General features: G+C 41.4%; 1 protein-coding gene across 5 annotated transcripts; it reads left to right on the top strand.

Moving 5' to 3' along the window:
• LOC107610060 (bifunctional dihydrofolate reductase-thymidylate synthase) lies at positions 2,098-7,015 on the top strand. 5 transcript variants are annotated; one of them, XM_021106152.1, is made up of 14 exons: positions 2,101-2,619; positions 2,900-2,940; positions 3,246-3,325; positions 3,558-4,093; positions 4,179-4,575; positions 4,649-4,693; positions 4,910-4,975; positions 5,317-5,378; positions 5,459-5,533; positions 5,624-5,789; positions 5,868-5,991; positions 6,267-6,373; positions 6,476-6,619; positions 6,712-7,014. In XM_021106152.1, exons 4-13 carry the CDS (start codon positions 3,645-3,647, stop codon positions 6,584-6,586), a joined length of 1,602 nt encoding a protein of 533 aa, XP_020961811.1. In that variant the 5' UTR covers positions 2,101-2,619; positions 2,900-2,940; positions 3,246-3,325; positions 3,558-3,644; the 3' UTR covers positions 6,587-6,619; positions 6,712-7,014. The 5 variants fall into 5 exon arrangements, with proteins under 5 accessions (XP_020961812.1, XP_020961811.1, XP_016167613.1 ...); XM_016312127.2 differs by lacking the exon at positions 2,900-2,940 and having other exon boundaries at positions 6,476-6,589; positions 6,712-7,015; XM_016312126.2 differs by lacking the exon at positions 2,900-2,940.

Consider the following 16,039-nt stretch of genomic DNA (forward strand, 5'->3'; position numbering starts at 1 on the left):
TGCCACGCTGGAGGGCTCCAACAGCTAGCTGAGCTGGCTAATTTCTAATTTGTACCCACGTTAGTCCCTCCCATTATATTTAACCCTAAATCCCCAAATTTTCATAAAATTTATCTCTTCTTCTTGTTCATCGCTCTCTTCATCGCATGCTCCAGCTTCTTGCTGATATCATAGTCTTGCAAGATGTTAATAATCCCAAAATATAGAACAACATCGCTAGTCTCTCCATGGTGATAAGTGGTCAAATGGCTCATTCTCTGCTCTTGCAGGCATATTGGCACCCAACCTAAAATGTTGGACCAGGCATTGGTGGAAGAGATCGACGATTCTGACCCTGACAATCCATTACCTCCCAATGGCTTCCTTTCCCTTCTTTATCTGCAGTTAACAGGAAAAGCCATTCCTCAACCAAGCCAGCCAATTTTCTTACCATTATAAAACAAGCCAATTTTCTTTATCTGCCTGAATGAAACACCTCCATCTCTTACAAACACTGGCCATAGCCGGGAGGTCCGAATGAGGCACAAGTGCTAAGCAATACTTGGAAACATCATCAGGCAGCCGAGGTAGAATCGAGCTATCATCATCCTCATCCGATAACTCAAGAGCGCACATAATGCTTGCTCTTAGAAAGTGTTTGATTTTTCTTATTGGGTAAATTAGAAAAACACATATTCGGTTCTGTGAACTACTTCTTACCAGCAATGCATCCAGGCATTTTTGAAATGATCATTAACACATTCAGATATAATATTACCATGAATAGAAATTTTGTTTGCAACTGTGACTAATCAACCAAATAGTGTAAAAAATGTATAATTGAGTAGAGCACCAAACTATAGGAACTCAAAATACTCTTCACCCATGGGATTCTACAAGACCAAGGCATACAAGATGTGGAAGAACGAACAACATGAGCGGTATAAGAAGATAATTTTCTGTGCTTTATCCACTCTGACTCAAGTTCCAAAACAGAATTTGTGTTACTACAATAAGCCACCTTACTTGTATTATTCCCTTTATATCTTAAGCTGCCAAAGTGAAATCTTCCCTCACACATTGTCCAGATATCTACAAAAGCAGAAAGAACATACATGAAGAAATAACATCCTTCTCAGCCATCCTATTGAAAATGAGCTTTGCATCTTTCACACTACCACACTTGCAATACATATCTAACAATGCATTGTTAAGGATAAGATCTTGATCATACTTCAGCACATGGACATGGGCCTGCATCCCTAACTTAGCTTGAGAATAAGCAGATATCAAAGTTGTCCATAAAACAACATTTTGTTCGGACATTTCATCGAACAGCTTGTGTGCCTCTTCCAAGAGGTGGAATTTGACGTACATATTGAGTAGTGTGTTGACCAAGAAGGTCTCTGGAAGGTACCCATTTGAGAAGTATCAGCATAGGTGGGTCAAGGAACTGCAAAACCACAAGGCACAAGTAGTGATTATGCACAGGTGAGCATGGTCGAGCTTGAGTGAAGATCTAGGCATTTTTCTCGTCGAAATTGAGCTTGTCCTTATTCTTCGGGTGCTTTCTGAGGTCGATGTAGGTTTGAAGAGCGCAGAAGAAGAGAATTGGGAGCCTGAAGAATGCGATGAAGAGGAAGAGCAAAGCGTGCATGAGTGGGACTTTGTACAATAACACCAACTGCGAGGGACCAAGGTGGGTATAAATTGAAAATGAGCCAGCTCAGCTCCAGCCTGGCAAAACGTCGCCACATCAGCGTTCCGGGATGACTCATCACCAGAAATATGCATAGGGATCACTTTGAGTGCTCGGAGTTCTATTTGGAGGACTACAATAGAAAAATCAGGATCTTGAGAATTACATTGAGTATTTGCGTGAATCTCATTGACTACTATGGATATTTACTCCCATAAAATGTGATAAAATTGTGTAAATCGTAATTTATATAACAACTATAAACTTCCGTTTGTTTTAAAATATTAGACCTGAAATTAGAAATTGAATATCATATTTAATAATTAAAAACTGAAACTAAAATTTCAGTTATAAAATACAAAATTTTAATCCTTGGTTACCTCTAAAAAGTAGGGACCGGATACTAAAAGTTTATTAATATTTTTTTTCTAAAATACCCTCCTTCCAAACCTCATATTCCAACCTTATCCCTCATTCACGGCGTCCACCTCTCATCCCCAACTCCACCAGTCCACCCTACCTCTCAAGTCTCACCCCCACCATCACACCTCTACGGCTCTACCATCACTGCCATAATCATCCTCAACTTGTCCCTCCTTTCCTTCTCTCTCATCAGAACAAAAGAAAAGAGAAGAACTTAGGCGAAATAGAGGGAAAAGAGAAGAGAAGAAGGAAAGGATGGAGGAGGAGACAGCAGTGGCAGATAGAGGAACCGTCGCCGCCGCCGCCGCCGCCGAACAAGGAATGGAGGGGACGATGCTATGAAGGGGAGAGGGGAAGAAGGAGCAGTGAAATGTTTTTGAAGGTCCCTGGTGGCGGCGCTGTCCAGACGTGGGGGCTCTGACTCCTCGATGGTGGTGATCGAAGCGTAGAACGAGGAGAGTGGGTGATGGTCGTGAATTCCGCAAACCTCCGTTGAGCCGCCAGTACCAAATTCTCTGGTGAGTCTTCAATGTTTTCAAAAATCAAAAGGTTCCTTACTGATTGAATTTATTAATAACTCTTATTCATTAATTTTATGTGATGAATTGACGAAGCATTCAATATTATATTACTTTGAAGAAGCATTAGGGAAAATCTTGCTACTACTGCTATATGAATCGGTGGTCATTACTGAATGCTCGCTCAGTTCATGAAAACTTCAGTGCAATTCTAATAGTAGAAAAGAAGGCAAATTTGAACTTGAACCAAATGATGATGTTGTATATATGTGCTTCTCAGGAATATGCATTGTGCAACAAAAAAAAACATGGAAGGGTCAGGTATAAAGAAGTTGAGTAGGAAAATAAGGGTCAGAAAAAGGCCAGAGTTATATTGATTCCATAGTTCTTTTTTTAACAGGTTTCCTTCTTAGAAATATGAGTGGGTAGTGTGTCCTATCTGCAAGATTGATCCTTTTGTTATTTCTACTTCTGAAACAATTGGGAAATTGTTCTTGCATTCTCACTTACTGGGATATTCAAACATTCTTCCTTGCACCCAGATATATTTCATTGTGTCTTTACTTCGTTAAAATTATCATATAAAATAACAATAATACTCTTTTTGGATTTCAATACTGTGGAAGGTTGGAAAGCAGTTCATGAAATTTCTCGCAAGCTATTAAGGTCATAAAATTCCAAAATTCTGCGCTTCAGTCTGAAACTGGTCAGTTACTTCTTCAAATTTTGTCTTGAATTCTTGCATTTCAGTGTAAATACGACCTGTTGTATCTGCTGTTCATGGAGTTGAAAAAATCTTGTACAACTATAGTGATAGTTAATAATAAGCTTTGCCCTCTCTATGGTTATTCTTTTTGAAGTGTTCCAACTAAAATGTGATATGTATGAGCAATGACATTAATTATATAAGTTTTAATGTAATGCTTTGTTGGTTTCAGATTCAACTGCACTTCCAAAAGAATTGGTTGTGCAGTCCTTGTTTTGATACACCATCTTTAAGTTTCTATCGGCTCTTGAGTTCCATTATGGCCAGTAATTCTTTTGTAATCCCCAATGGAACCGGCAGTGGCAATGGCAATGGAAAACTCAACCCACCGCCAAATCTGCAGAGGAATTACCAAGTGGTAGTGGCTGCTACACCAGATATGGGGATAGGTAAAGATGGGAAATTACCCTGGAAGTTACCTACTGATCTCAAATTTTTTAAGGAGGTTACTGTAACAACATCTGATCCAGGGAAGAAGAATGCTGTTGTAATGGGTAGAAAAACATGGGATAGTATCCCTCATAAATACAGGCCTCTTCCCGGCCGTCTTAATGTTGTTCTTACTCGCTCAGATAGCTTTGATATTGCAATAGCAGAGAATGTTGTTATATGTAGAAGTATGGCTTATGCTTTGGAATTGTTAGCTGAACCTCCTTATAGTTTGTCAATTGAGAAAATATTTGTTATAGGAGGTGGACAAATATTTAGGTATATCCTTTTCTTTCTCTGTGCGTTATTCTTCCTGTTTGTATTAGGCTCTTTCTCAATTACTGATGATAATTTTCATTTACAGGGAGACTTTAAATGCACCTGGATGTGAAGCTATCCACATCACTGAAATTCAGACAAGGATCAAGTGTGACACATTTATGCCTCCAGTTGATTCCTCTGTATTTCAGTTGTGGTACGCATCTTTTCCTAAGGTGGAAAACAACATCCGCTATTCTTTCACAACTTATGTGCGTGTAAGGCATTTGGTGGAGCGTGCAACTCAGAATACTGATCCAGTTCTTGATAACAATTCAGATACTGTAAAGTTTGAGTTCAAGGATTTTTCTTTTCTTCCTAAAATGATTCTTGAAAGACATGAAGAATACAAGTATCTTAGGCTGGTTGAAGAAATCATCTCTGAGGGTACAGCCAAAGATGATAGAACAAGGACTGGTACCTTGTCAAAATTTGGTTGCCAGGTAACATGTTGATGGCTATATTTGAGGGGTTGCTGTAATTTGTACTCTGACATCTATATCCATATTTTTACAGATGAGGTTCAATTTGCGCAGAAACTTCCCTCTTCTTACTACAAAGGTACATAGACATTATACTTATTATTATAGTTTAAAACATGTACTTAATGTACTGCACAAAATAACTTGCCATTCTTGTGGTTATTTTCCTTTTCGTATTGTTCTTTTTTATTTATTTTATGTTCTTATTAGGTAGGATTTATTGGGGAAGAGGAGTATTTATTTGTTCATTTTGTTTAGATAGATAAGTTGACACAACTTCTTCATTGATTCCTAGAAAGTATTTTGGCGAGGGGTTGTTGAAGAGCTTCTTTGGTTTATTAGTGGGTCTACAAATGCCAAGGTAATGATATATTCATCCAATCGTTTTCTTCACACAAATGAATCATATCCTTTCCTAGTTATGTAACAAACAAGTTGATATTAACCAAATATTCCAATCAACACTATCTGAGCTTGGGTTTTAATGGGGGCAGCCTTACTCAGAACTCAGAAGTGAATAAATGTATCTTGAATGATGCTCAACATTATTAAAAAAATGGTTCTCAACTTAACTTTCAACCATAGCACTTCATTTTCATGAGATATTCATCTTTTTGGTTGTTACTCTCCAAGATTCTTCTGTTACTATAGTAGATATGATCATTATTAACTTATATTCTGAAAGTTATGTTACATTGGCAGTTGCTGCAGGAAAAAGGGATCCATATATGGGATGGCAATGCATTGAGAGAATACCTAGATAGGCAAGCATGACAGTTGTCTTAACTACAATTGTACATTTTTCTTCTTGCAGTTACTAAGTGGCTTCTATTTTAAATTATAGACTTGGCTTGACAGACAGGGAGGAGGGTGACTTGGGACCTGTTTATGGGTTTCAGTGGAGGCACTTTGGTGCCAGGTAGGTTGATCATACCTTTTCCTGAGCAGGTCTATAGACTATTGTGTTTTGGATTGCTTAGCTCTCTATCCCTCATCTTACACTCTTTAGGTATACTAATATGCATGCTGACTACTCTGGCCAAGGATTTGATCAGCTGTTAGATGTTATTACCAAGATAAGGCACAATCCTAATGATCGGCGGATCATTCTCTCTGCATGGAATCCAGCTGATCTTAAATTGGAGGCGCTTCCACCATGCCACATGTTTGCACAGGTCTGCTCTTTTTTAGTTTTTCTTTAAACAAATCTCTCTTTTCTTTCTGCTGCTGCTTATTCTTTTTTCCCCCTCCAGTTCTATGTAGCAAATGGGGAGTTATCATGTCAAATGTATCAGCGATCTGCTGACATGGGCCTAGGCGTGCCATTTAATATTGCATCTTATGCCCTCCTGACCTGCATAATTGCTCATGTTTGTGGTATGTAAATTTTTGAAGCATCTCTTGTGGACTTTATATATTCAGATCTACATATCCTTGTAAATCTCAAAGTCTCGTCGTTGTTGGGTCCTAATCCTATTTGCCAATATATTTAGTTGTGAATGGCTTAAGCTAATATGTGGTGATCCTCTATGAATAATTATTTTTCCCTAGTTCTCTGAATTATTCACGCTTGTTAATGTGCTGAACTTTGAAAACCTGATTTTATTTTGTTGTAAAACTATGTAATGTTTTATTTTCACTCCTCTTGTCAGAATTAGTTCCAGGTGATTTTATCCATGTCATTGGAGATGCACATGTTTACCAAAATCATGTGAAGCCTTTGCAGGAGCAGCTCCAGAACTTACCAACGCCTTTTCCAGTATGTAATTTTGAAGAAAATCCTTGCCACAATGTAATTGGATGCAAAATTTGACCATTTAGTACTCTTCAAATTGTGTTTTGCTTTGTTGATTCAATGCAGACTTTGAAGATAAACCCAGAGAAAAAAGATATAGATTCTTTTGTGGCTTCTGATTTCGAGCTCAGTGACTATAATCCTCACCAGAAGATTGAGATGAAGATGGCCATCTAAAATGTAGGACATAATTCTCAGTCCCTTCCTTAGGTATGCCATTACATGTTTGAAGGATTTGAAACGAAGATAACCATTCTCCTGAATCCTGAGTTGGCTAATTGTTCTTTGCTATGTTTGTTCAGATTTGGGAGATCAACAGAGAGGGAAAAAGAAAATTAAACAATTTCCATTGAAGGGTGTTGTGGGAAAATTAGGAAGGGTTTTAGCTTGATACTGAAGTCTAAATCTCCTTACTCTGTTTGCTATTATTGTTTGCACCAAGTATGGGGAGGTTTTAAGAGGAGCTGCTTCCTCTTGATGTATTTCGTTGCTACAGTTGATATCCTCTTATCTTATGATTGAAGGATATATGCATGATTAGAGAATTCCTGAGTGTCTCTCTAACTTTTTAATTTACTAAATAAAGAACATTTTATTTTAAATTCTTTTATAAGTAAAGCAATAATTGGCATACCTATTTTATATTCATTTATTCTATAATGAGCAGGGTTCAATTCTCTTCTTTCTTTATTTTTTTTTTCTTTTTTTACTTTTATCTTATTAATATTACGTAAAACGCTTTTTAATTTTCATATGAAGTCGTTGGTGGAGTAGGCTACACATATGGGATGCATGTGTGTTTTACCGGGGTGTAGTGTCAGTTCAACTGAAATCGGACGGTGCGCCAGGGGGAAGGGAAAACGGACGGTCCGATTTGCAGCTTCCACACGGATGGTCCGAGTTGTGGGTTGACAGCCACGTGTCGCGCAGTTTGGAGCAACAACTTTGTAATTGCTTTCAAACTCTTCCTCACTGTCACTATTGTAATCTTCCCGTTCAATATTTCGGTCGGCTTCAAATTGTTCGAATTCAACGTACAACTCGATGACCGATATCTGAGTGCGAGTTTCAATATACATTGAAAACATTTCTTGCATACTCGCTTCGTCGGTTACATATTTGGTTTGAAACAGCACGAATCCACCAAATACCGGTACAGGATATCTGTATAAAATACACGATATTTTTCTTGATATCTCAGAATCTATCTTCTCACAGATCACACCTTTTAGCTCTTCAAACGAGATTGTGAATGGAATAACAATATCTAACGGATTCTCGCAACTAAATCTCACTCCTTTAGATGTTTGTAATAAAATCTGACCAAAATGATATACTCTAAGCGGAACTCTATCATCCATTTCTCACACTCTCATAAATATGAACTACACTTTCATATTCTTGAAGTTCATACGAAAGAATAGAGAGATGCAAGAGTTGGTGAAAGAAGAAGAAACAGAACAAAAAGAAGGAGATCTGAGAAGTTGCACCCGAGTTCCACACACACACACACACACACATATATATATACAACTCGGACCCACCGATTAGTCTTAGGCAAATTAAATAATATATTCTTCAACAACTCGGACCCTCCGAGTTCACTCTCACCAAAATAAAAAAAATATACTAATCGCATGGTCCGATTAGCTTGGCCAAATTCAAATTCTCCCTCCAATTAACTCGGACCGTCCGATTGGTGGTCAACAAATTTCCTAACAAAGAATTCGGACGGTCCGATTTCTCCCTGCCATTGTTAGAAAAGGCTATCCCACACCTGTGTCTAACACCTGTATACACCATAACCAAGCACAACTCACACACTCCTACAATATCGAAAAAAATGAGCCTGGTAAAAAATGAAAATGGTTGTGTTTAAACGAAATTGTTAGTTAGAAAATTGTTATACCGTGATTTAGTCAATAATTCAACTAGGTATCTGTTTCGGGGCTTACCTAGAACCGAATGGTGGTTGGGCTTGTTTGTGAGGCCCAAGCGCAAGAGGAGGGTGATCTCCGACTTGGTTTACGTCTAGGAGCCACCGTCTGAGTTGTGTATGTGAAAGAATGGGGGGGGGGGGGGGTACCTGCAAAGACACTCCGATGCCTAAGTCAGCATGGGGTTAAGCAGGTTTAGAATGTATTGGAACTTAGAGATACCTGAGGGGTGTCAGTGTATTTATAGGTGATGTGCCAATAACCACCGTTGGAGTGGATCCACTATTGGTGGATAACCGTCCCTTTTATCTAGGGATTGTTGGGATATGACTTCTAGAAGTGTGTTGAGAGATTTTAGGGACAGTTACTTATTTGAATAAGTGTTATCTGCCAGCTATCTCTTGAGCCCGACTTCTTTGGAAAGAAGTCTGTGTTGAGTCCGACCTCTTCTGAAGAGGTCGGTGGATAACGAAGGCCAATCTTTGGATTGGGCCTTTTGGTGTATTTGGACCTGGGCCATAGCGTTGGGTCAGGTTAGGAACAGTGCCCCTACTCGAGTCCGATCTCTTTTGCTTATGAGTTGGATTCGAGTATTGAACTCGGGTCTGTAGCTGACGTGATTTTTAAAACTGACGTGATTTCAAATTTCTTAACCGCCAAGTCTAATCAAATGTCGCGTCTGTTGGGGTTTTTGTATTTACACGTGGGAGCAGTTACATTAGTAACGGCGTGTTTCTTTAATGATCGCGACAATTTACCCTTATGCCTCTGGCGTGTTATAAATACTTTTCCCTCTTTAAACGACTTGTTTTTGGCCAAGTCTTTTTTCTAGAATTGATTTGTACAACTCGTTTTTTCCGAGTTATTTAAGGCTTGTAGGCTCTGTATGATTGGTTTTAGCACATCTTGCTTAACCAAAGAATATTTCTTGTCCTAGTTTCGTACAACTCGTTCGGTTCGAGTTGTTTTGAGGATACATGACTTGTTTTAATACAAATCACCTTTCTGAAACTGTTCATACTCTGGGTCGAGCTATCCGACCCGGGATGTTCAGTAACAAGGCGACCGACCTCTTCAGGTCAGACTATCCGACCTCTTCTCAAAGAGCTCGGCCAAAACGACAGAAAAGCCCAAAGAGGGGCCCAAAATCAAGGAACACGACCCAAATCCTAAGGCAGCCCAAGCCTACAGAGAGAAGGGCGGTTCCCTTGAAGATAAGCTGACCTCGCCCAAAGATAAGATAACTAACTTATCTTATCTAAAAAGGTCACTCCACACTATTATAAATACACTGGAGTACCCAGGTATAACTCATACTCTGATTCTACTAAAAACCTGCTTAATACGCTTGCTAACTTAAGCATCGGAGTCTCTTGCAGGTACCACCACCCTCCGGTGACAAAGGGTCAACAGCGCAGCCAGCCAATAAGTCGGGTACGACAGCTCCGGTCGCCACCCACCAGCCGGACACGTCAGCTCTGACCGGTACAGAAGATCTCATCTGAGATCGACCTGCAGTTTCAGGTAACCCTCGAAACATTGGTGCCGTTGCTGGGGAACCTGGAAGTCATCCCATCACCATGGCGGACGATCATGACAATGACCACGATTCGGATCTGGAAGATAGAACGCCGCACAAGAACGCGGACACTACACCAAAAGATACTCCTCAACCTAACAAAAACAACAATTCATCAACTGTGGGAGCCATGGAGGCACTTCAAGATCGCTTAAAGCAACTCGAAAAAGAGGCGGAGCATCAATGAGAAGATGAGAAAAACCTACAAAGGGAAATAAGACGACGCCGGGAATTGGAGGACAAACTCCTAAAAATCGAAGCCGATCTCAAGGCCAAAGCTAATCGATCCTCTCATAAGGATAGCTCCCGCAAGGACCAAGATCCATTTACCAAGGAGATCATAAAGACCAAAATCCCAAAAGACTTTAAACTCCCGGATATGACTTTGTATGATGGCACTACAGATCCTGGCCATCATCTCAGCAATTTCAGAAGTAGAATGTACCTCACCGACGCCTCAGATGCAGTTCGCTACAAAGCCTTTCCAACTACTTTAACAAAGACAGCAATTAGATGGTTTGACAATCTACCTCCTAGGTCCATCTCAAGCTTCGACGACTTAGCCAAGAAGTTTCTGGCCAGATTCTCCATCCAAAAAGATAAGGCTAAACACGCCCCAAGTCTATTAGGAATCAAACAAAGAGATCGGAAAAGTCTTCGTAACTACATAGAAAGATTCAACAAAACATGCCTGGACATACAAAGCCTACCAACAGAGGCCGCCATTATGGGCCTCATCAATGGCCTGCGAGAAGGACCTTTTAGTCAATCTATATCGAAAAAATACCCCACATCTCTGAATGAAGTGCAGGAAGGAGCGGAGAAGTACATCAACATGGAAGAAAACTCTCGACTAGGAGAGACCTCAAAATCCGGATTCGCCTATCCCTCCCAGGATAAGGATAAAGAATCCAAAAAGAAAGAAGATTGACATGGGGAGTGTTCATACCCTGGGTCGAGTTATCCGACCCGGGATATTTAGCGACAAAGCGACCGACCTCTTTAGGTCAAACCATCCGACCTCTTCTCAAAGAGCTCGGCCAAATCGACAGAAAAGGCCAAAGAGGGCCCAAATCAAGGAACGCGACCCAACTCCAAAGGCCGCCCAGGCCTATAGAGAGAAGGGCGGTTCCCTTGAAGATAAGCTGACCTCACTCAAAGATAAGATAAGATAAGATAACTAACTTATCTTATCCAAAAAGGTCACTCCACACTACTGTAAATACACTGGAGCACCCATGTATAACTCATACTCTGATTCTACTAAAAACCTGTTTAATACCCTTACTAACTTAAGCACCGGAGTCCCTTGCAGGTACCACCACCCTCCGGTGACAACGGATCAGCAGTGCAGCAGTCCAACAAGTCAGATACGACCGCTCCGGCCACCATCCACCAGCCGGACACGTCATCTCCGACCAGTATAGAAGATCTCATCCGAGATCGACCTACAGTTTCAGGTAACCCTCGGAACATTGGCGCCGTTGCCGGAGAATCTGGAAGTCATCCCATCACCATGGCGGATGACCATGACAACGACCATGATTCAGATCTAGAAGATAGAACGCCGTACAAAAATGCGGAGACTACACCAAAAGATACCCCGAAATCTAACGGGGACAAAAACTCACCAAACCCGGGAGCTCTAGAGACGCTTCAAGATCGTTTAAAATAACTTGAAAAAGAAGCCCAACATCAGCGAGAAGCTGGGAAGGATCTACAAAGGGAGATAAGGCGGCACCGGGAATTAGAAGATAAACTTCTAAAACTCGAAGCCGATCTCAAAACCAAAGCTACTCGATCCATCCATGAGGACAGCTCTCGCAAGGATCAAGATCCATTCACTAGGGAGATCATGAAGACCAAAATCCCTAAAGAATTTAAACTCCCGGATATGCCTTTATATGATGGCACTACAGATCCTGGTCATTATCTCAGCAATTTCAGAAGTAGAATATACCTCACCGACGCCTCAGATGCAGTTCGCTGCAAAGCCTTTCTGACTACCTTAACAAAGACAGCGATAAGATGGTTCGACAATCTACCTCCTAGGTCCATCTCAAGCTTCGACGACTTAGCTAAGAAATTTCTAGCCAGATTCTCCATCCAAAAAGATAAGGCTAAGCACGCCCCACGTCTATTAGGAATCAAGCAAGGAGATCGGGAAAGTCTTCGCAACTACATGAAAAGATTCAACAAAACATGCCTGGACATAGAAAGCCTAGCAACAGAGGCCGCCATTATGGGCCTCATCAGTGGCTTACGAGAGGGACCTTTTAGCCAATCTATATCGAAAAAACATCCCGAATCTCTAAACAAAGTGCAAGAATGAGCAGAGAAGTACATCAACATGGAGGAAAACTCCTGACTAGGAGAGACCGCAAAATCCGGATTCACCTACCCCTCTCGGGATAAGGACAAGGAATCCAAAAAGAAGGAAGATCGACAAGGGGAGAAAATAAAAAAATATCACAATTACACCCCTCTTCGGGTGTCCCTTGTGGATGTCTACAGAGAAGTCTGCCACACTGAAAAAATACCCCCAGCTCGACCACTCAAAGGCAAAAAAGGAGGAGGAAATCAGACTGAATATTGTGAATACCATCGAATCCGTGGGCATTCTACCAACGAATGTTTTGATTTAAAGAACGTCATAGAAAAACTAGTAAGAGAAGGGAAATTAGATCGGTACCTGGCCACCCGAGACGATGAGCAAAGAAAAAGAAGAAGGGACGAAGATGTCGGACGAACCGCATGATCACCTCGTACACCAGAAAGACATGTCCACATGATACACGGCGGATTTGCGGGAGGAGGAATCTCCAAATCATCTCACAAAAGATATCTTAAAGAAGTATATCATGTTGAGGGGAAGGAGGAAGCATCCGACATCCCCGCAATTACTTTCACCAAAGAGGATGCAGTTAGTATAATCTCAAGAAACGATGATCCCATGGTCATCACTATTATATTGGCAAACGCAAATCTCCACCGCACATTAATAGACCAAGGGAGCTCCGCCGACATCTTATTCAAAACTGCCTTCGACAAGCTCGACCTAGAAGAAAAAGAACTTAGAGCATACCCAAACAACCTGTTCAGACTGGGAGACACCCCAGTTCAACCACTTGGATACATCTCACTACACACAACCTTCATAAAAGGAAACTAGTCAAGAACACTCAAGATAGACTACATCGTGGTCGACGTGAGTTCAGCCTACAACGCCTTAATAGGCCGGACAACATTGAATCAGCTCGGCGCAATAGTCTCAACTCCACATCTGTGCATGAAATTCCCAACTACAGAAGGGATAGTTACAATAAAAGCAGACCAAAAGATGGTGCGCCGCTGTTACAACGAAAGTCTAAACCTCAGAGGCAGAAGAGAAGAATTCCACACAATCGAACTCGGTGGAGTTCAGAGGCAGAAAGAACTCCGCCCACAACCTGAAGGTGAAGTAGAGAAAGTCCAGATCGGAGACATCCCAGACAAAACAACCAATATTAGTACGAGCCTAAAAGGAGATATAAAAGAATCACTCATACAGTTCTTACGAGATAACGTCAACCTCTTTGCATGGAAGGCTGCAGACATGTCAGGCATAGACCCCAAATTAATGTGCCACAAGTTGGCGGTCTATCCAGGATCTCGGCCGGTACAACAGAGACGAAGAAAGCTCGGACCAGAACGATCCTAAGCTGTGGAAGAGCAGGTACAAGCTCTACTGGAGGCAGGATTCATAAGAGAAGTCAAGTACCCACTATGGCTAACTAACGTCGTCTTGGTGAAAAAATAAAATGGGAAGTGGTGAATGTGCACCGACTACACTGATCTCAACAAAGCCTGCCCAAAAGATCCTTATCCACTCCCAAGTATTGATGCTCTGGTAGATGCATCCTCCGGATATAAATACCTCTCGTTTATGGACGCATATTCGGGATACAATCAAATCCCAATGTATCCACCTGACCAAGAAAAAACTTCATTTTTAACCCTAAAAGCAAACTATTGCTACATCGCCATGCCTTTTGGTCTTAAAAACGTGGGAGCTACTTACCAGAGATTAATGAATAAAGTCTTCACGGATCATATCGGAAAAATCATAGAAGTCTACGTGGACGACATGTTAATAAAGACACAAAGTGAAGAGACGTTGCTGTTCGACCTCGCCCAAGTATTCGACACCATAAGAAGACATGGCATGCGACTTAATCCTGCAAAGTGCACCTTCACAGTAGAAGCTGGCAAATTCCTGGGTTTCATGCTCACACAAAGAGGAATTGAGGCAAATCTGGATAAATGCGGGGCCATACTTAACATGAAGAGTCTGACTTGTGTCAAAGAAGTACAACAACTCAACGGAAGGTTAGCAGCCTTGTCCAGATTCCTAGCCGGGTCGGCAATAAGATCTCTCCCCTTCTACGCCACTCTAAGGAAAGGGAAGAAGTTTGAATGGACCGCCGAGTGCGAGCAAGCCTTCCAAGATTTCAAAAGATTCTTGGGACAACCACTTATCCTATCTCGACCACGAGAAGGAGAACCACTCATATTATACCTCGCGGTAGGAAGTCGGGCAGTAGCCTCAGCATTAGTTCGAGAAGACGACAGTGGGCAACAACCCATATACTTCATTTGTAAAGCATTACAAGGATCCGAGTTGAACTACCAAAAAATAGAAAAATTTGCCTACGCACTCATACTGACATCTCGACGACTTCGTTCATACTTCCAGGCTCACACCATTAAGGTTCGGACCAACCAGCCTATAAAAGGAATTTTACAGAAAACAGACCTAGCAGGTAGAATCTTGCAATGTGCAATCGAGTTGTCCGAATTTGATCTTCAATATGAAGCTCGAACAGCCATCAAATCACAATACCTGGCCGACTTTATTGCAGAATTTACAGACACCCCGGAACTCCGCACAAAATGGAATCTCTATGTGGATGGTTCCTCCAATAAAACTGGAAGCGGCACGGGTGTGATAATTGAAAGCGACCAAGGGACCCAAATCGAACTCTCCCTCAAATTCGGGTTCCCCACCTCAAATAACCAAGCGAAATATGAGGCACTACTAGCTAGTTTGAAGATGGCTAGGGAGGTTGGAGCTCAAAAGCTTATCATCTTCAGCGACTCACAAGTAGTCACTTCACAAATAACAGGGAGTTACCAAGCCAAGGATCCCACCATGAAAAAGTACTTGGATAAAACCAGGGAACAGCTCAGACAACTCGGGGAATATGAGATCCGCCACATACCCGCGAACAAAATGCCCGAGCTGATGCACTCTCAAAGCTAGCCAGCACCAAACCAGGGGGCAACAATAGAAGCCTCATCCAGAAAATGCTGCAAAACCCATCAATCTCGGAAGAGGAAAAAGTCCTAGCCATAACAGGCGTGGATCAAGGATGGATGACTCCCATAATCAACTACCTCAAAACAGAAATGCTTCCTACAGATGAAAAGAAGGCAAAAAGGTTAAATCGGGAGGCACAATACTACACTATCATAAACAATACCCTATACAAAAGAGGGATTTCAATACCATTGTTAAAATGTGTACCGACTTCCAACACAAAAGAAGTCCTAGAAGAGATACATAGTGGCACCTGTGGCAATCACCTCGGAGCGCAATCACTTACCAAAAAAGTACTCCGGATAGGGTTTTATTGGCCAACTCTACAAAAAGAAGCCACGGAGTTCGTAAAGACATGTACACCATATTAGAAACATGCTAACTTTCACATCGCCCCGCCAGAGAAACTCATCAGCGTGACCTCACTTTGGCCATTCGCAAAATGGGGACTCGACCTTTATCGGACCCTTCCCTTAGGGATCGGGACAAGTTAAATTCCTCATAGTAGAGGTAGACTATTTCATAAAGTGGATCGAGGCAGAACCCCTAGCTAATGCCACTGCTCAAAGAAGTAAAAAATTCCTATATAGGAACATTGTCACAAGGTTCGGGGTTCCGTACTCCATCACCACAGACAATGACAGTCAATTCACAGATGCAGGCTTCAGAAAGCTAGTGGCCGACCTGAACATAAAACACCAGTTCACTTTCGTAGAACATTCCCAAGCCAATGGACAAGCCGAAGCTGCCAACAA

This window comes from Arachis ipaensis, chromosome B07, assembly GCF_000816755.2.
Source record: "Arachis ipaensis cultivar K30076 chromosome B07, Araip1.1, whole genome shotgun sequence".
In the NCBI taxonomy this organism is placed as follows: Eukaryota; Viridiplantae; Streptophyta; class Magnoliopsida; order Fabales; family Fabaceae; genus Arachis; species Arachis ipaensis.